The following is a 19,305-nucleotide window of genomic DNA, read 5'->3' as shown; positions in this document are numbered from 1 at the left end:
ATATCATTCGAAAAAATAAAATATATACACTATATCACGAATTGCTTGTTGTTTGGTGAAAAAAAGGGAAAAAATCGCCACTGCAAAGTTGTGAGGAAGACTTGTAACAGCTTCATATGCATAGAATTGTGGGCGAGAAATTGGGAGAACGTTTTCCATCTCGTTCTACTGAATTTCAGCCCCATAATCCTTTTCAGGCAACCTCGCAGGCTTATCGACACGTCATTTTACTTGGACTATAATGTTTCCCAAAATTCTATGCAGCACGCGATCATTACCAGTCTTATTTTGAACCTCGGTAAAGCGTATTGATGTATTTAGTAAGGGTCTAATTTGGTCTGTTTCCCACAATCCCATGCAGCACGAGGTCGTAACCAGTCTTTGTTTGAACCTCGGTAAAGCGTACTGATACGGCCTTTTACTTAGGGACTAATATTTTTCATTTAAAACTAGCGCGACTTGATGGTGATATGAAAATGATGATGATGTGATGGTGATGATATGATAGTGATTGGATAATGATGATGATGATGACAAAATATAACCATTATTTTTTCAAGTTTATTGCAAACCAATACTTTTTCCAAAACTAAATCATTGTCACGTGGTGTAAGACACTGTCGTGCATCATGGTACCATCGTGTAACAAAATGAATACTTTATGAAACAAAACTTATTCTCATTCAAAGGTTAACTTTCAACTTTGAGTCAGCTCAGCCTGTAACCACTTCCCAGAAGGTAGTTTCCTTTCCCAATGGACCTTTTATCACACGGCGGCCATGTTTAATCTCACGAGATTAAAAACCTTTGTTTCATCTGCATAAATTCATTCTCAAGCACTTGAATGCGAGGCTACGTGTGGTGGAATCTATTGTTCAAACCAACATGGCTGCCGCGTGAAAAAGGCCCAAATATAAGGAAATACCTTCACTGTCAAAATTTGTGAATAAGGACCCTCTAAAACGTCCTCTACCATACATGGAAAACTACGTATGGTATGTATTTACTATGACACTAGATGCCTTCACAATACCAGAACCTGGCTCTAAAGTCATCACTACAAGAAACGAAGGCAGCACCAGCTGGTGAATGGACTAGACAACGGATGTGGTTATTGTGACCTGAAAACAAATGCAAAGGAGAATAAGAAACAATCCTTTGACAAGGGTGCAAGGCGCTATGATCGAACACCTTTATGAAACAGCGCTCAGAAACTTTCAAAAGTTCAAGATTGAAATAGCTAGAGTTTGGATAAAATAGCCCGTTTGCATGATGGTGTCATTTTACTACGACTACCAAAGATGCTTCGCAAATTTTCTTTCTTATTTAAATTTATATTCCCTCATGAGAATAGTAAGGTGATTGGTGCTAATTACCGGAACAAAAGAAAGAGTGCAAGGGATTCTGGTATAGTGGTAGTAAATGACGTCATCATGCAAGTCTACTCTTTAGTAGGGTCTCACAGCTCCTTACTATAACTGCTTTCCTTTACAACTTCTACTTTATTGCCGCTAAAAGGCAATTCCTATATCGTGTAAGTGTGTGGCCAAGAATATGATAGCACTGCTTACCAGAAGCAATTATTAATTAGCAATTATAAAATAATTGGGATACTACGCGCGCTATGATTGGTCGAAAACCATGTTTGATGAGAGTATCAAAACACGCTATCGTCATTTTTAATCTATCGTGCGCGCTCATTGGTCAGTTTGAATAAGACTGCACGTAGGGAGAATTTACTTAGACTTTGCTTTTTTTCGATCTTTTCGCGAGTTTGTTATTTTATAAAACAGACCAAAAACAGTTTTCTGTGTTTGATACTCTGATCAAAACACGCGGGATGTTGGGAGAACACGAGAGGAGCGTAGGAAACCACGACGCGTAGCGGAGTTAATTAATCTGTTAATTATTATTATTACCAGAAGGAAGGGATTTCTGTTTCTCTGTGGTTCTCGTGTCCCAGCAGGATATGCTGTTATTCTTCTCATCAGCGACAAGAACTGAATTGTAAAACAACAAATGCATTATAATATTATCTTCATCATCACCTCAAATATTTCCTCTAGAATAAACAAAATCAAAGCAAACGATTTCTAAATCCAGATTTGCACCCACTTTTCTTGATTAACTCACATCTCAAAAATAATGCAAAGAAGACTGAAAACGTATAGAGAAGTTTGTCTGCGCATGTGCCACCCCATCCAATCAGGAATTACTGTAAGCCCACTTTTATCGTTACAATTCTTACCAGTCTCTTTCAGCTACTCACTTCGTATTCGCCGCGCGCGCATCGATAAGAATGTGTGCAGTATGAATGACAATCTCTTGGCTGATCGAGGTCAGATCGGTAACTTAACTCTGACGACTGACGCCAATAAGATAATGATAACGGCAATCAACATAGATTCGCTTACAGCAACAATGACAACAACAGCAGCAACTGCAACAAAAACAACAACAACAAACATTTACTCACTGAAATCTTCTGTGTGGTTAAAAATAACTTGTGTCCGATAGTTGGTCATCGCTGCTCCAGTGTACATGTTTACAGCACGACCTACAAGAACAAAACGAAAGAGTTTTACATCAAAATCTATAGGATTATCTCTATCGTGGGTAGTCGGGTACATTCAAACCTGTTAGGCAGTTTCACTTGCTAGTGACGTTGACGAAAAACCTGTGTCGAGTTGGCATCGCAGTAAATTGTGGGGCTATTTTCGGGGGAGAAATAGACGCCATCTTGGAAATATGTCCCCTAAAACAGTCCCACAATGAACTGCAATGCCAACTCGATTCAGGGCTTTCCTTAACTTTGCAACGGCTAATTGTTTTTTACCTGTAGAGAGTTCCCATAGGAACACGTTAGAGTCTTTTCCACTTGAAATAAGATACTAAAAGAGAATAATAATAATAAAGTGGCATGGTAAGGAATTGACTATATCCGCTAATCCAATCACAGAGGTGACAGAGCAGCTAGACTACCGGTTAACTCAGTTGGTAAGAGCGTGGGTCTGTTGTGCGGGAGGTCGTGGTTCAAGCCTCGGCCGAACCAACACTCAGGGTCTTAAAATAACTGAGGCGAAGGTGCTGCCTTTGTAATTACATCTGCAAATGGTTAGACCTTCAAGTCTTCTCGGACAAGGACTTAAAACCGTACGCCCTGTCTCCCAACCCTTCCTAACCTACAGTAAATGGGGGACACAAAAGAACCTGTTGAATTATTCGTGTAAGAGTAGGGGTTTGTCTCCCGGTTCAACAGCCTATCCCAATTTGGAGGCATAATACTAACCTACTAACAATTCACACTCATGATTGTAAGCTGCACGGCTGCCATGGCGCCTTAATACGCAGCCCGTAAAGTCCTCCACTGGTTATAAATGTAAAGCGCATTGAGATATTTGAAATGCGCTATATAAGTACCCCTTTATTATTATTATTATTACTGATCTCGTCCAATCAAAAAGCGCGAAAATGGCCCATCTTGATCATAGTGTCGTAAGTTTTTTCCACAGTCATACGATATCTGATGTGAAGGATTATTGGTAATACCCAGGTGATACCCGAGAACACCATCTCCAGGAATATCGAGTTGAGCTACCTTTGGCCTGGCCACGCGCGCAAGGTCTTATGTACTGATTTAATGAAGTGGTTATAGAACACGTATTTACCTTGGAGTTTTGTGAGAACTGAACTCCATAAACCTGAAAAACAAATAAAACATTTTGCAAGATAAGAAAAACTCAAGAAGAATTAAAAATAGCAAGTCTCTTTTCTCATTCGGCAAAATACCGCTGTTTTTTTGTTGTTTTTTTTTTTTGTTTTTTTGTTTTGTTTTTTTTTTTGACCGAAGACTTATCTGCAACGGCTTAGCCTCGTTAAACACAAAAGTCAACTGTAATGTAAAGAATGTGGAGCTTGTGCAATACGACTGTAAGTAATATATCAAGTACATAAAAGAGTGTTTCTTTCGATTTCCAAGAATCGAGAAATGAGTTGAAAAAAGAGAAGGGGAGCCGCGTTTTTTTGACCAACTTCGAGGAGTTTGGATAGAGGATGAAACATTCTTTCAAGTGTGCATAAGTCGCCCAACTCGTATATTAATTAAGAACATATTTTTAAATCTATTGATTTTCTTTGTTTTGTCCTCATGAATTATTATTGAGTATGAGAATGGTATTTGCGAATAGCTGACTTAGGCTCGTGTCAAATGTCGAACTTCACATGAGCCGAACCTAATGACATCAAAGAAGACCGCCTTGTTATCTATAGTTTCCATTAGGTTCGGCTCATGTTAAGTTCGACGTTTGACCTGAGCCTCATAAATGAAGCTAAACCTGTAAAAATGAGCCTGTTGTCTTCAAAATCAGCGGTGCACATCGAATGCAAAACTGGTGCATTCACACCGAACCCAACCCATTCCTACCTCGGCTCCCTTGTGAGCTTGAGGAAACGTCGCTACACATCGATTGCTAACTCCGTCCCACACCTGGAAAATAATCACGGTTTACGAAATCAAACCTTATTCAACGTCCCAGCTGAGATGATATCAGAAGCCAGCAATGCCGGACTCCTCCATGTTTCACACTTAAACAGTTATAAGGTATGTAGTCAAAGAAATGCTTGAGATGTAAGCCAGGTCAGCGCCACACTACTCTTCATTCAGATAGCATAATACAATTGTAAAACAAGGAATGTGATAATGTCACGCAAGAACTTGATTTGTCAAGCATGACAGGTGGTTGGAAGTCACGCATTCTTACCTTGATAGAGCCATCTGTACTGGCCGATGCATAAAGGTTGCCCATAGGAGCATATTTAACCTGTGAATGGATATTTTGACACAGTGAGATGTGTCGATATGGAAAGAATGATGATCAAGGCTCTTGTTGATTCTTGTCGATACTGATGATATCGTAGGTGTTTATTTGAATTTAAAAGAGAAAGAGAAAAATGATCGTCACTGAAGAGTCTGAAGAGAATGGCTAAAATGGCTAAGTGTTGTGGTATGAAAAAACTTGCAAGAAACGTATCAGACTTGTCAATCACTCACCATGGTAACGGGTCCTGTGTGATATTCTCGTGGGTTGGCAGGTGCAAAGCACTGGGACGTGTTTGTATCATACAATCGAACTGAAATAATGAATGAATGAAATGAGAGGCCAATAAGAGTGCTGTGAGGATATTTTCCTTGAGGTGCGTCAGGAGTTGTTACTCACTTGTTGGATGTTCGGTGCTGACAAGAATGAAATCTCCTGACGGATGAAATGACATCGAGTTGATGACTTCTGATTCCTGGAAAAGGTAAAGACAACGGACAATATATTACTTGATCATCCTCATTATCCATGGTAGTAGTTGATGCACCATCTAAACTAACACCACCACCACTATCGTCATTATCCATTGCCGTCATCATTATCACCATTCATCGTCATCATCATCATTACGATCATTAGCTGCAGCATCACTATCATCATCAAAAGCATCATCATTATCATCAGCAACAGCATCTTCATCAGCAGCAGCAGCATTATCACCATAAAGACCGCCATCATAACCATTATTATCATCAGAAGCATCTTCAACATCACCTCTATTATCATCATCTGCAGCAGCAGCAGCAGCAGCATCACCATCACCATCATTATCATCAGCGTCATCATCACATTATCATCATCACATTATCATCACCATCATCATCATCATCACCATCATCATCACCATCATCACCATCATTAACGTCAGCGCCATCATCACATTATCATCACATTATCATCATACATTATCATCACCATCATCACCATCATCACCATCATCATCATCACCATCATCATCACCATCATCACCATCATCATCACCATCATCACCATCATCACCATCATTAACGTCAGCGCCATCATCACATTATCATCATCACATTATCATCATCACATTATCATCATCACCATCATCATCACCATCATCACCATAATCATCACCATCATCACCATCATTATCACCATCATCACCATCACCATAATCACCATCATCATCATCACCATCATCACCATCATTAACGTCAGCACCATCATCACATTATCATCATCACATTATCATCACCATCATCATCACCATCATCATCATCATCATCATCACCATCACCATCATCACCATCACCGCCATCATCATCACCATCATCACCATCATCATCACCATCATCACCATCATCATCACCATCATCACCATCACCATCATCACCATCATCACCATCATTAACGTCAGCGCCATCATCACATTATCATCATCACATTATCATCATCACATTATCATCACCATCATCACCATCATCACCACCATCACCATCATCATCATCACCATCATCATCACCATCATCACCATCATCACCATCATTAACGTCAGCAGCATCATACATACCTGTATGGCTCTATATGCCTTCTTAACGGATGGCTTCGATATATCGAACATTTTGATGGTGCAGTCTTTTCCACCAGATACCAAGACCGATGTGAAGGGATGGAATTCTAATGCCGTCACTTCCTGCACAACATACACACAAAACAAATATCATGTACTGATATCATCGTTGCGGTTGTTGTTGTGATTGTTGTTGTTGTTGTGGTTGTTGTTGTTGTTGGTGGTGGTGGTGGTGGTGGTGGTGGTGGTTGTTGTTGGTGGTGGTGGTGGTGGTGGGGGTGTAGTGGTCACATTGTTGTTGATAACAATGTGGTGCTGCTATTGTTGTTATTGATGATAGATAACATACAGATCAACGAAACTATACATCATCACTGTTGTTCATGCTGAAGTTGATGTTGTCAGTAGACGGCGTTACTTTTATTAAGAGTTTGAATCCAGAGTTTTTGAGGTTTGATCAGGTTGTCGAAACGTCAGTCACCACCAACAACAGCCTTTCTTAAGAGTACACTCACCCGGACGATCACACTTCACAACAAAGTTACTTTTAATCTTGTATATAAATATTCACTTCAGGGTTTGTTCTTGTTACCTCTCCTCTGTATGGTCGTAAAGTGTTCTTATTACAGGATGGTTTTCTAGGTTGTTACCTCACGTCTGTATGGTCGTAAAGTGTTCTTATTACAGGAAGGTTTTCTAGGTTGTTGCCTCACCTCTGTATGGTCGTAAAGTGTTCTTATTACAGGAAGGTTTTCTAGGTTGTTACCTCGCGTCTGTATGGTCGTAAAGTGTTCTTATTACAAGATGGTTTTCTAGGTTGTTACCTCACCTCTGTATGGTCGTAAAGTGTTCTTATTACAGAATGGTTTTCTAGGTTGTTACCTCACCTCTGCATGATCGTAAAGTGTTCTTATTACAGGATGGTTTTCTAGGTTCATCCCTTGTCCTTGGTCATGCGTTTGTGGCATGGTGTTCTTTGCTACCATTCGATCCACGTCTAAAACCTTCAAGACAAAACGAGAAGAATATACATGTATTTCAAAAACGTTTGGTGAAGGTATGTTGCCTGTTGCATGTTGCATGTTGCATGTTGCCTGTTTCATGTTGCATGTTGTCTGTTGCATGTTGTATGTTGCCTGTTGCCTGTTGCATGTGTTATGTTGCACGTTGCATGTTGCCTGTTTCATGTTGCATGTTGTCTGTTGCATGTTGTATGTTGCCTGTTGCATGTTGCATGTTGCATGTTGTATGTTGCCTGTTGCATGTTGCCTGTTGAATGTTGCCTATTGCATGTTGCCTATTGCATGTTGCATGTTGCAGGTTGCATGTTGCCTGTTGCATGTTGCCTGTTGCATGCTGCCTGTTGCCTGTTGCCTGTTGCCTTTTGCCTGTTGCCTGTTGCCTGTTGCATGTTGCCTGTTGCATGTTGCAGTTTGTAAGTTGCAATGGGCAATGTGAATGCAACCAGCAAAAGGTCACAACAATATGAAATTTTCCAAAACTTTGTCTGCACGTTTTTCCGGCGTAATTTCTAAGGTGCTGACATTATTAATATATATGAATATAATGAATTTCAAGATTGGTAGACAGCATGCAACAAAACCTTCACCAGCCTTTTTTGTAATAGCTGTACGTGACCCAATTATAGGATGCTTTAGCAAGTGTGTCGGTGTTGTCGGTCTTGTAGTGAGCAACGGATTACATTTTTTCAAAGAAACTGGGGGTGAGGGGGCATAGATCTGAGTCCCAAGACTCTATCCGAGGAGTCGTTTGCTGGAATCCCATAGAAAAAGGTTGTGTTTGGTTTCCTATTGATTTTGTGTATGAGAGAGAACATATACCTTAATAGATGCATCGACGGATCCTGTCGCTACGAGCCGACCTACACAAAAAAACAAAATCACCACCTGGTCAAAATACTAAAGGCTACTTCATTCTCGACCGTCAGGTACTGTCCAAGCCACAGGTAGCCCAAGCTTTGCTCCTGTTTTGTCTGTGGGCAAGCCAGTCTACAGAAATCGATAGCAAGATACGGTACTATATTTTGAAGCAACCAACCTAACGTTATTTCTTGGTCAACGAAAAGAGAGAAATCGCAAGCCCTTTTAATATTACAGTCCATATAAACCAAAAAACGTCAATTTTACTCGAACCCCGAAACCACCTCTGTGCCACCTCTGTGCTGATCGAAATCATGACATGAGAAACTCACAGATCGAATAGACCAGTTTCGAATTCCAAATTACCGCTGTGTTCCTTGATTACAGACTCATTTGCACAGGGTTAGCCTCGTATCAGTGTTATCAAAGTTGTTGATCAACTTTGTTGATAAGTTGATCACATGTAATGAGTCCATGAATCAACCCTGAGACTCCAGCTACCACCACACCACTAATATGAAAATTGAGCCTAAAAAAACGATCTATTCTTTTAGGTTGAGTGTTGCTAGGATACCTACCGTTGGCGCTGAATGCCGCAGTCCTGCAAGGAGCTTTATGAGCCGTGACGTAGTATGTTTCGTACATGGCGGCAGGCGGCGTGGTGCCATGATCTGTGAATTAATTACAATGAATAAAAATCACATATTTGCGTAACTAAAACTGCCTTCCACCGCATTTATTATTATGCCAGTGGAGGTGATAATGGGGAAACGTTACTACATAATGCATGTACCAGTTTGCTTATCATTTACCCGAAAAAACCGGAAATTCCGGTTGAAAAGTTGCAGAAAACTCGGTCTTCCCATTGAGGAAATACACTTTTCCCGCTCTTTTCGGATTTTCCGGTAGACGCGTGTACCATTAATTGCGATTTGTGGAAAGTCAACGTTTCCCGCTCTTTTCTTACCATTACCATTTAAATGGTAGGCACCCCGTTGTTCAAGTGATGCTGTGAAATTATATTTTAAGCGTTCTTCGTACTTACATATTATGAGGCTAAAGTAGACGCTAATAAATTGAATTGCTAGTAGTCGACTTCGATAAATGATTCAACCTTGTTTTTTTGTATGTAGTTTTCATGGGAGAGCCGATTTAAACTATGTAAATGAAAGCCATGAAAAAAGTACATAAAACAAAGTATATTTAAAGTAAAATACGAAAAAAAGTTTCTTGGAAGATAATATATATTTTATTAGACATAATATAAGCTTTGTTCAACATACTATAGATATATCATACTATATAAGATACAAGATATGGCCTACATGTTCTGTACAACAAATTTCAATAATCAAAGTATAATTCTCAATAAAATACTTGTCCTGTTTAAAATGATAAAAGACAAAGAGCTAAGACCGAAAAGACTTGTAGATGAACAGACAATGAAGAAAAAACTGGGTTGAGTAAGCATTGCATTGCATTCTGGTACGAAATAGACGTTATCCTATAAATATCTTGTCTCCCTCGCATCCGTTCTCAGTGTTGCGTGACGACCGCACTATGCCGGATAAGTTTGAATCCGAATTTTCACATCGAGGCCGAAAAAAAAGTTTTCCGTCCACACTAATACGGCTAGCTGGCTTTTTCAAATTGTTCCACTCTGGAGACCGTATTAGAAAAAAACCCGGACTAGTGTGGACGGTAGGCCTAACCGAATAAATAGAAATTCGGATTCAAATTTATCCGACAAAGTGTGGACGTAGCTTAAGAACGGATGCGAGGGAGACTAATAAACTACTAAAACATTTCCAAAAGGCACTGAAATTCTAATTCGACCCAGTTTTTTCTCAACCTCGGAGGAGGAGTTATCAAACAAAGAACGTAAGGTGATTTTGCAAGGTCCTAAATATCTGTCCATAACATAGTTTCCACTGTAAATCTATTACTCTTTCAGAGCTGTTTTCTGTTCTGCCTACCTGTTTTATCGTCTTCAAACCCGGTTCTCAGTTTATATTAATTTTTCATAATCATAAAATATCTGAGTTGATCTATGTACAAAGACTTCAGCAGCATTCAAATGTGACGGTAAAGTGCCGTACATTGACCTTCAAATGGCTTTCCTCTCAGCCAATCACAAAACGAGGTACTAACAAGCACCATCCAATCACAACACTGAGTTCATTTCAAAAGCCATTTGAGTGCTACTTTCGTACCGCACGTCCTACAATCAGACGAAATCTGCTCTGAACTGTATTTTACGATAGCATCATCATCTTTTAAACAGAATGAAACCGAATCTTTCTTCCAGGAAAAAAGCCTATTATAATTTCATAATCATCGAATCAATGCATAAATACCTATAATTGTTTTTATATTCTTGTAAATAGATGTATAATAGTATAGTAATAATGAGATCTTTATCTTGTTACGAGACAAAGATTTGTTTTCTAAAATAGTTTGATGTGAATGTAGCAGCGTTCGGTTAAAATCCCACTAGCACTTGAGGTTATGGACGCTGTCAGCTTTGGATGGAATTGCTATGAGTCGGGAAATAGTCGGATGAGACTAGTGTAGAAGTCGATAAAGTTTCGGACGAACTTCATATAGAGCTCGTTACACGAATTGCGTCAGTCCTATCAACTTGAACAACGTAAACATTCTGGCCAATCTCCACCTTATTTGGGTCAAAAGAATCTCTATGAAGAACCAATGGCTGTTCGTTATTCTCCATGTCATCAGCTGCTAGACTCTGTAATGGCAGGGTTTCTATGGTAACGACGTCTTCTGGAATACCACAACTTGACCCGTCAGAATCCTTCTCTGAATCATGTACACTTTCATTAGCGTAGTTCACCTTCAAGTGGTTTTTTTCTAACGACACTCGTGAAGCAGGTCTGGTTTTTAGAGGCGTTGGTTGTTTTCGAGATAAGGCAGCGATTTTGGATGCCACAAGGTTGTGTTCTGGGTCCCTTTGCTCTCGAGACACTGCTGGCATGGGTTCCTTTTTACACACTACGTACGATGGTACTTTTATGTGACGTGTGGGATCCCCTTTCGCCATGTAAAGCACACGAGGATGAATTTGTACAGGATCCCTGATCACGGGATGTCCCTCGTGTTGCGGGAAATCGTTTGACATGTGTTCTGGCTTTTCTCTTTGTGGGCTGGACATTTCTTCTTTGACGAAAGCTGGAGGCGAACCCCTTGAGTGTAGACGGGGAGGGCTAGTGTGTCGTGTTCTATCGGGGCTTGGTGTTTGAGAGAGATACGAGATGGAGCTATCGTAACTCGTGTTATATTTTCCAGCTTTGCTGGGGGATGGTGAGTAGTCGTTCATGTCTTCTTGTTTAAATGCCATCTGGGAATAAAGTAAAAACCCATAGTTTTACATTAGTATTATCAATCACCACTGAAAGTGAATAAAAATGCAAACAAAAAACGAACGGCAAGAAAATATGGATAGATCAGATGGAAGGATGGAAAAATGGGAAATGGAAAAGCATGGATGGTTGAAATGAAAGGAATAAATGGATTTATGCATGAGTATGTCAATAAATAGATAAGGAATGGAAGAATCAAACGTTAAAATCCATTAACTGGAAATGGAAATATTAATGAATGAGTGAAGGAACGGGATAAATACAATTTAGACCTAATTCGTCTTGTTACAAGGTTTCCCCATTACAGACTATACGTCAATCGAAAAGGTATCATTTCTTTGTTTAACGGTTGCTTATGGGAAGACACATCAATATGGATACAACTAAAACGAAGAATCTTGCCAACTGTCTCGCTTAGCCTATGGCTATTACAGCTGGCTTGTAACAATTTTCTGTATTCTCGTAGTTTAGTATATGTAATTTCGCAATTTTGGTACTAAATAAAGATTGATTGATATTGATGTTATGAATCTTATGACACTTGGTCTGTAATGTGAAAATACTTTGCCCAAGCTAAAGAGGTCTAAACAGAAACGAAGGAGAAAAAACAATAAATTCTTCTTACCGACAAGCTCATTCTCTTCCTCACGTATCTCTCTTCCCTCAGCTGTCTAGCCTTGGCAGCATAAATAGCACGTCTTTCCTCCTCTGGCTTGCTCAAAAACTGTCTCATCTTTTCAAAATTCATTCTGCCTTTACTGTTCGCCTTCTCGGGAGTATAAAACACTTTTTCCCCGTGTTTCAACATCTCAGACAAGTACCCCTGTGTCTTGCCAAGAACGCATTTGGCGAATACTTCCTGTGAAATGTTCATTTTCTGAAGCTCTTTCTTGACGCGTGCGCAGACGTTATCGGTGTTCAGGTCGTCGTTGTGGTCGATGTACCCGCCATTTGAGCAAACAACATTGATTTCTTCTGCAACAATCTTGGCTTTGGTGATTTTCAGGATGTGTTCCTGGACTTCTTGAGGGGGAATGTTTTCACGGTCAGATTCCCCGCCACTGTCCGAGCTACACGATGCTTTTTTGGCATTTGTGTTTACCATGTACCCCTCGGCATCAGTTTGGCCATTTCGGTGGTGCCCGTTGTATTCTGGGATAGGAATGAAATGGAACAGTGTCAAAATGCATACTGAATCTGGTTAAGGATTAAATAGATTATGATTATTTAACTTAATTACTTTCTTTCTTTCAATTTTCATTTTCCATTTTTCATTTCCCATTTTTACGATAACCTTGTCATTTGCTTTAATTTACTTTTTATTCGTATTTATATTTTTTAAAGTCGATTCTATTTCCCATTCTGTTTTAAATCTTAAAAACTTTAAGGCATTTTTTTGAGTTTTTGTGGGTTATGTAAATAAGATTTTACAATCACTCTTTGCTTTATCTCCGTACTTCTATTCCATATATTTTTTTAGAATTTACATAACCCACAATTTATAACTAATTTATGGTCACTTCTCGTGTCATAGAAAACTCTTTAATATCACAGTAAGAAAGGACATATTTTAAGGGTAATTCCTACTGACTCACGAATCAAAATTAAAGACTTTCCTAACGTTTTTTTAAAATGGGTTTATGACACTTGAGATCGTAAATCCAAGCAAACAAAATAGTTATGGTAATTAACAATAGGTCTCTTTAGATTGGAGCTAATAAGCCTGAAGCGAGATGACGTTTTACCCCCGACTCTATACCATAATAGTTTTTAAAATTCTTTCATATTAAAATCTTTGATTCCTTAGAGAATACAGGAACAATAGTCATAATTAAAGAACAAAAGCAGTGTGAAAAGGATTATGGTCTAGAGATGATTCTTTTGTTTGTTTTACCTTCATTTATTATTTCCTCTCAAGCGAGAATGGTGAAGAAAGAAATAATATTCAAGAGAACCACATGTGGTATGAAAAACTAGGAAAGTATGCCTAAGCTAAAGAATTTCTTTCTCATTCACAAGCACATCTTTGACCCAAGGTTTCTATATCTTCTCCTCTCTAAGACGAGAACGCTTCCAACTACAAGAAATCTAAATTTATATAGATATTCTATGGAAAAAAAAGATTTATTGCCTTTTTCATTAGACTAGTTGGTTAATTGCTCATTAACATGCCACGGTCATCATGGAAAAAAACCTTTTAGCCCTGACGATCTACAAGAGTTCAAAATAACATCAAAAATAAAGGCAGATATTGTAGGGAAGCAAAACCTCGGTAAAATTTCACTTTCGATTTTATTTTCCATTTGGCACTTCAATATTCTTTGGCTCAACCTGCATCTATTAGTAATATTTGACTGGCATGTTGGCCATTATTAGCCTGCTATTTTGAACCCTATTTATTAACAATTTGTGTTTCCATCTATGTTCCAAACTATTACATGTAAAAATCAATTCTACAAATCTAAAAAATCTACAAAGCTTTTTGCTGTTGTATCACAGCGTGGGACAATCACAACAGAGCTTAGGTTCCAAACTAGGTGAAAGCCGAAAGATCGAATTAGAATTTAGAAGTTGATTTCAATGTACAAATGTACAACTCCCTTCAGGATACTGCAACTAGATAGTGCATCAGTCATTTTAAGGTTGAAGGGGAAAACTGGATCGACTTTGCATTGCAGTGCATTTTAGGGCTGTTTTAGGGAACGAAATAAAGGCCTTCTCAGAAATGTGTCCCCTAAACAGTCCCACAATGCACTTCAATGCCAAGTCAACCCAGTTTTTTCCTGCAACCTTAAGGCCGGTTTAGACGGTACGATTTTCGCCTACGACTATCATATACAACACCCTCGCTCCATCCTACAACTCGAGTCATAGCGTGTAAATCAAGCCTACAACTCGCCTACGACAGACGTGAGCGCGTTGTATACGATAGTCGTAGACGAAAATCGTACTGTCTAAACCAGCCTTTAGAATGGCTGATAGAGTTGAAACAGCTGCACTGCTAGATGTTTAGCTAATCATGAAGAGACAGATGCATAAAGCAGAATATGACATAGATTCCTGACTGAAGATATTTTAGGCTTTTTAGTACTAAGAATGAGAAGACAAAACAATCCATGTTATTTTTAATAAGTAGTTATTAATTGTTAATCCCTTTTTTAGATTTATTAGAAATTTATCATTTAGTTAAAGTTATGAAGTAAAGATAATTATTTTATGAAGTACCATTGAGGCCTAATATTGGATATAAATCATTACAATTTTGTTGTTTCTCTACTGAAAATGCTGGGTATTAAAGTGACATTTCTGATGAACTCCACCAAATTGAAAATAATGATTTTGTGGGAAAAGAAGGAAGAAAGAAGAACAGGAACACCAAAACCTTCGAAGAGAAACTCATTAAGTCCTCCCCTGATCTGTTATCCATATTTACTCCACTCTCACTAACATAACCTAGCTAGTGTTGAACTCCTCATGTTATGATGTCATTAAAAAACTCATGAATAATTCATGAAGGAAACGCAATAGAAATCATGACCATGAAGGAGGTTTTATATCTGATATAGATTCGTCTTCATTTGCATAAACTTTAACTTGGATTTTCTCTATCAAACTTGGTTCATTTTGTAAAGAATTCAGTACAATATAAGAACATACATCATGAGTTTTTTAAGCCTTTCAATAAACTCGCAGATCGTGTTTTATCGGGTCTAAAACCACTCGGCTATGACTCGTGTTTTTAAATGCTGATAAAACACTCCTGCTTGTTTATTAAACATAACTTGATCAACTGATTTTCTCTGAACTTCCTATATATCTTTCCTCATTCCCCTCCCATTGTAAAATTAGACATACTATATTTTGCAGCCCAAATAGAATTTACATTCCATATTACCAATACTTTACCCTTACCGGCTTGTTTCAAATGCTGTAAGTGCAAAATAGTATTCTATATTTGAGGTTTTGATGTCAGTTCAAACAACAAGGGACAAATAAGATCCATTAAAATATTTATTTTCTACAATATTTAGGCAAAAAAATCTCAGATTTTTAAATTATCTTTAATTTAGATTCAGTACACAAGATGACAAGTCCTTCCATTTCATTACTTACCCCCCCTCCCCCCCCAAAAAAACACCTAACTTTAACCAAGAAAGAAAATCTACTTTCATTGCCAAAAGTAAATATTTAAAAAACCTTTTTTTCACTTTAAATCATATTACTTGATCAAAGGACTCCCAAAAGAAAAAATATATTGGTTCCATGATAATACTACAGTGCATATCTGCTTAATGTACCTTAATTAATACACAAATAAAAAATAAATGATGAATATATTAAATAATATTCCTTGTGAGTTGTTTGAAAATAAATATATTGATTCTCATAGAAAATACATAAATAGTAAAACATTCTCCGATAGTTGTAGTTGAAACTTGAATGGCTCGTCTTCACAAAGTATAATAGAGACAAAAGCAACTCAAAATTTTCCTTCATGAGATAAATGAATGGTTTTGAATTTAGCAGTGTTGACAGTACACCTGACAGGTGTGCTTGGTATTGCCACATACATACCCATCAGTATATGCATGATATTTGCTGGCAATATATACCTTAGGCTCCATAATATATTCTCTAAGTGATTTCCTTATTAATATTACCACAAAATTATATTTGTATTTCTTGCATTAGAAAATGAAAAATAAACTACCTGATGGTTCTCATGGTAGTTTATGATTTATGACACAAGACAAAGGCAATGTACTATGATTTTTTTGTTTCAAAATTTTACCAAAACAAAAAAAATCAAAAAAAAAAATTTTTTTTTCATACTGTAGATTTCAAAAAGTTTCCAAAGAAGTAATATTTCATTTTAGTAAAAATACACAGGTGATTATTGAAAATCTCGCCAGCTGATTGGTCGAAAAATTCACACTATACACAATAATCACCTCCAGCGATAATCCAAAATGGAGGCCAGCCCCTTTGTTGCTGTTACCGGGAAAAAAATGTGTCTTATCTTCTTTTTTTTCTTTTTTTGAAAGAATCACCTGTGTATTCATACTAAAACAATTATTTGACTCAGCCTTAGTGAATAACGGAGAATATTTACCTCGCTGCTCAAAGACTCGTGTCTTGGTAAATATTCCCTGATATTCACTTTGCCTTCTGCGAATAATTATTAAATAATCTACATGCTTCCTACCTTCAGGTTCATATTCCAGATCAATGCCTTTGGAAGCCACAGAAGGTCCAATTGCATTTGTGAGTCCAGGAAGCTGCTGATTCTCTGGTCTACTACCTGTAATATAAAGTCATTCATTTTACTTGATGTACCAATGGTCGAGGACCATGGGGAGTAAGATTCCAGATGGGATAGGAAAAGTGATTCAGCTTACTAGTAACTTGTATACAGTCATTTAAGGATGTTTATGGACTAGTAATAAGTAATTATTGTAGCTGTCCATAATCATTTAATAAAAGAGTTCAAAACTGGTGTGTTTTTCTATTGTGCAGTATAACCCAAGAGTGGTGAGCTTATTGCTCTACAACAACAGGACGTTTGTGGACATTGTTTGCATGCAGTGAGTTTTACATGCATGATTTCATGTAGTGCATGTGTACCACATCATGATGACATCATTCAAATGCTTTGATAAGCCAAATGTCAAGAAAATAAGTCTTTCACTTCTTCAAACTCTTACTTTTTCTCTTTATATATCACTATATATGTATCTAAATAAGGTTCTCACCAAGTTTTAAGCATTGGAAATTAATATTTTTTTAGATTATCCATCTATGCAGTCCAAATAATCATTGCATACCATTTTCATTTGAATTATCTCCAAAACTTATATCGATCTATTGGCTAAATTTAATTTCATTTTGAATATATTTTAACATTACCTTCTGTTTCTGCTCGCAGCCCAAGGTTGACCACCTGGTGTAGTCTTGCAGATGGAGGGCACGGGCTCATAATATTGGTAGTTTTAGCTAAATTAGCAGCTATGGCCTCACATCCATCATATCGCAGCTGACTGAAAAATGAATTCCACATTAGGTGAAAACATAAAAATGTCAATGTTAAAAACACAATAGTAAAAATGAGTTGTCTGAATGAAATACACCAACAATTATTAAATACAAACAGAGCCAACTGTCATGAATTTAGGATAATCATAAGAAGGACATTAACTTTACTACAGGCACAGATCAAATATTTCAATATTAGAACTTCCTATCACATTGCAACATTTACTATTCAAAAAGACTCACAATTTTAAAAAAAAGATAATCATAATAAATAATTGTCAAATTTGAATGAAGATGCAAAAATATCAATTATACTTAAGCTGGAGTTGGCCTTGTTGGATTAATTATTTCCCTGATGCTCAGAACAAACACAGAGGGGAAAAGCAGTGAAACACTGAAATGTGATATTTTATAAAAAGCATGATTATCATTTTATCATTCAAAAGATTGCTTGTCTCAAGTCAATTTTCAAATGTTTGATTTTCTCCTGATCTGAAAGATTCCTACATGAATCGCAAGTTTTTATCTGCAAACTAAGACTAGAATTTGCATTTCTAAATATATGTTGGGTCAGTCCAACGATTGAAATTCAGTACGAAATTGATTTCAAATACATTCTTGTTTTCGTTAATATTTCCAACAGCAAGTAAATTTAAAACCTATACCCTTGCTTGATACATTGTACATTTGTAAAAATTAATATGAAAAGAAAAAATACTGGAATTTTGTAAACGAAAATTGTAAACTAAAATGTTTTAATACCACATAGAAGCTATTTCATTAACTACTTCATCTTTTTTGGAAACTAGTATTGATGATATATCGACCTTAAAATGGCATTATTGAGCTATGAATAATTTATTTTCTTCTTCTGTCAAAATCTATTTAATCTTGTCCCTCTTTTACAAGAGATGTAATTCCTTCTAGTGACCCGATATATATATTTTTGATTTGAAAACCTTTAAGAAAATCGATCTGATTATCACTGACTGAATAAATCATATATAAGCTTACTGATTTTCAAATAACGTTTTGTTCCACTGTAACAAATACATTAAACGTTTACTCTTAACCCCTGAACCTTTAAAAAGTTCGCAAAAATGAGAAGAAAAAAGCATTCAAAGGTAGAGTATTTTAGATTAAAACGTTTTATTGGTGATAATAGATCTGAGATCGTGATCAGAAACGATTTTTTATAAAAATAACAGTGAAGAGACCTCATTGTGTATTGTGTAGTGAAAGCATGGGTTGTCTTCATTTCTGACCTGTCAACAAACCCCAACGAAAACCACCAAAAAATCACCCCACACTCAACAAAAACTGTCTCCTGTGCCTGCAAAAGAGTATCCCAAAGTGTACGAAGGAGAGTTTTTACCTTATTATCATTTTATAGAGGTTTTCGCGGTCTTTGACGGCGTCCTCCATTGTGGAACACGTTACTTGAAGACAGTTTACATGGGCCACATTGAGCATGCGCAGGTTCTTCTGCTAGGAAAATCAGGACCAGGACAAATGGACGACGGATGTGAGAGCTAACAATATGACATCTCCTACAAAAAAATAATATACAGTCAATGTCATTAACGTTTTCCACCGAA

General features: G+C 37.3%; 1 protein-coding gene across 2 annotated transcripts; it reads right to left on the bottom strand.

Annotated features, from left to right (window-relative positions):
- Positions 1–541: 541 nt before the first annotated feature.
- On the bottom strand, positions 542–19,237 carry LOC116308270 (cleavage stimulation factor subunit 1). Of its 2 annotated transcripts, XM_031718659.2 has the most exons (16): positions 19,083–19,186; positions 17,582–17,712; positions 16,881–16,976; positions 8,873–8,965; positions 8,256–8,296; positions 7,302–7,418; positions 6,415–6,537; positions 5,217–5,292; positions 5,051–5,130; positions 4,761–4,820; positions 4,424–4,486; positions 3,669–3,701; positions 2,837–2,891; positions 2,477–2,557; positions 1,920–2,000; positions 542–1,121 (listed from the first exon to the last, which is right to left on the bottom strand). In XM_031718659.2, the coding sequence occupies exons 1-16, from the start codon at positions 19,178–19,180 to the stop codon at positions 1,015–1,017; spliced, it is 1,335 nt and encodes a 444-aa protein (XP_031574519.1). In that variant the 5' UTR covers positions 19,181–19,186; the 3' UTR covers positions 542–1,014. The 2 variants fall into 2 exon arrangements, with proteins under 2 accessions (XP_031574519.1, XP_031574518.1); XM_031718658.2 differs by lacking the exons at positions 542–1,121; positions 1,920–2,000; positions 2,477–2,557; ... (8 more) ...; positions 8,256–8,296; positions 8,873–8,965 and adding exons at positions 10,100–11,652; positions 12,300–12,826 and having other exon boundaries at positions 19,083–19,237.
- Positions 19,238–19,305: the final 68 nt, after the last annotated feature.

Source organism: Actinia tenebrosa, unplaced genomic scaffold (genome assembly GCF_029948245.1).
Source record: "Actinia tenebrosa isolate PJP-AT-01 unplaced genomic scaffold, QUT_ActTen_1.0 PGA_scaffold4__44_contigs__length_22323623, whole genome shotgun sequence".
NCBI classification, from domain to species: Eukaryota; Metazoa; Cnidaria; class Anthozoa; order Actiniaria; family Actiniidae; genus Actinia; species Actinia tenebrosa.
This window is presented reverse-complemented; position numbering and strand designations above follow the sequence as displayed.

Excerpts from the sequence above, each read along its gene's own strand:
- LOC116308270 (XM_031718658.2), bottom strand. The coding sequence starts at position 19,180 with ATGCTCAATGTGGCCCATGTAAACTGTCTTCAAGTAACGTGTTCCACA. Across the intron at positions 12,827-16,880 it reads TCTGGAATATGAACCTGAAG|AATACAACGGGCACCACCGA; the intron begins GTAGGAAGCATG and ends TTCCTATCCCAG. Across the intron at positions 11,653-12,299 it reads GGAAGAGAATGAGCTTGTCG|ATGGCATTTAAACAAGAAGA; the intron begins GTAAGAAGAATT and ends CTTTATTCCCAG.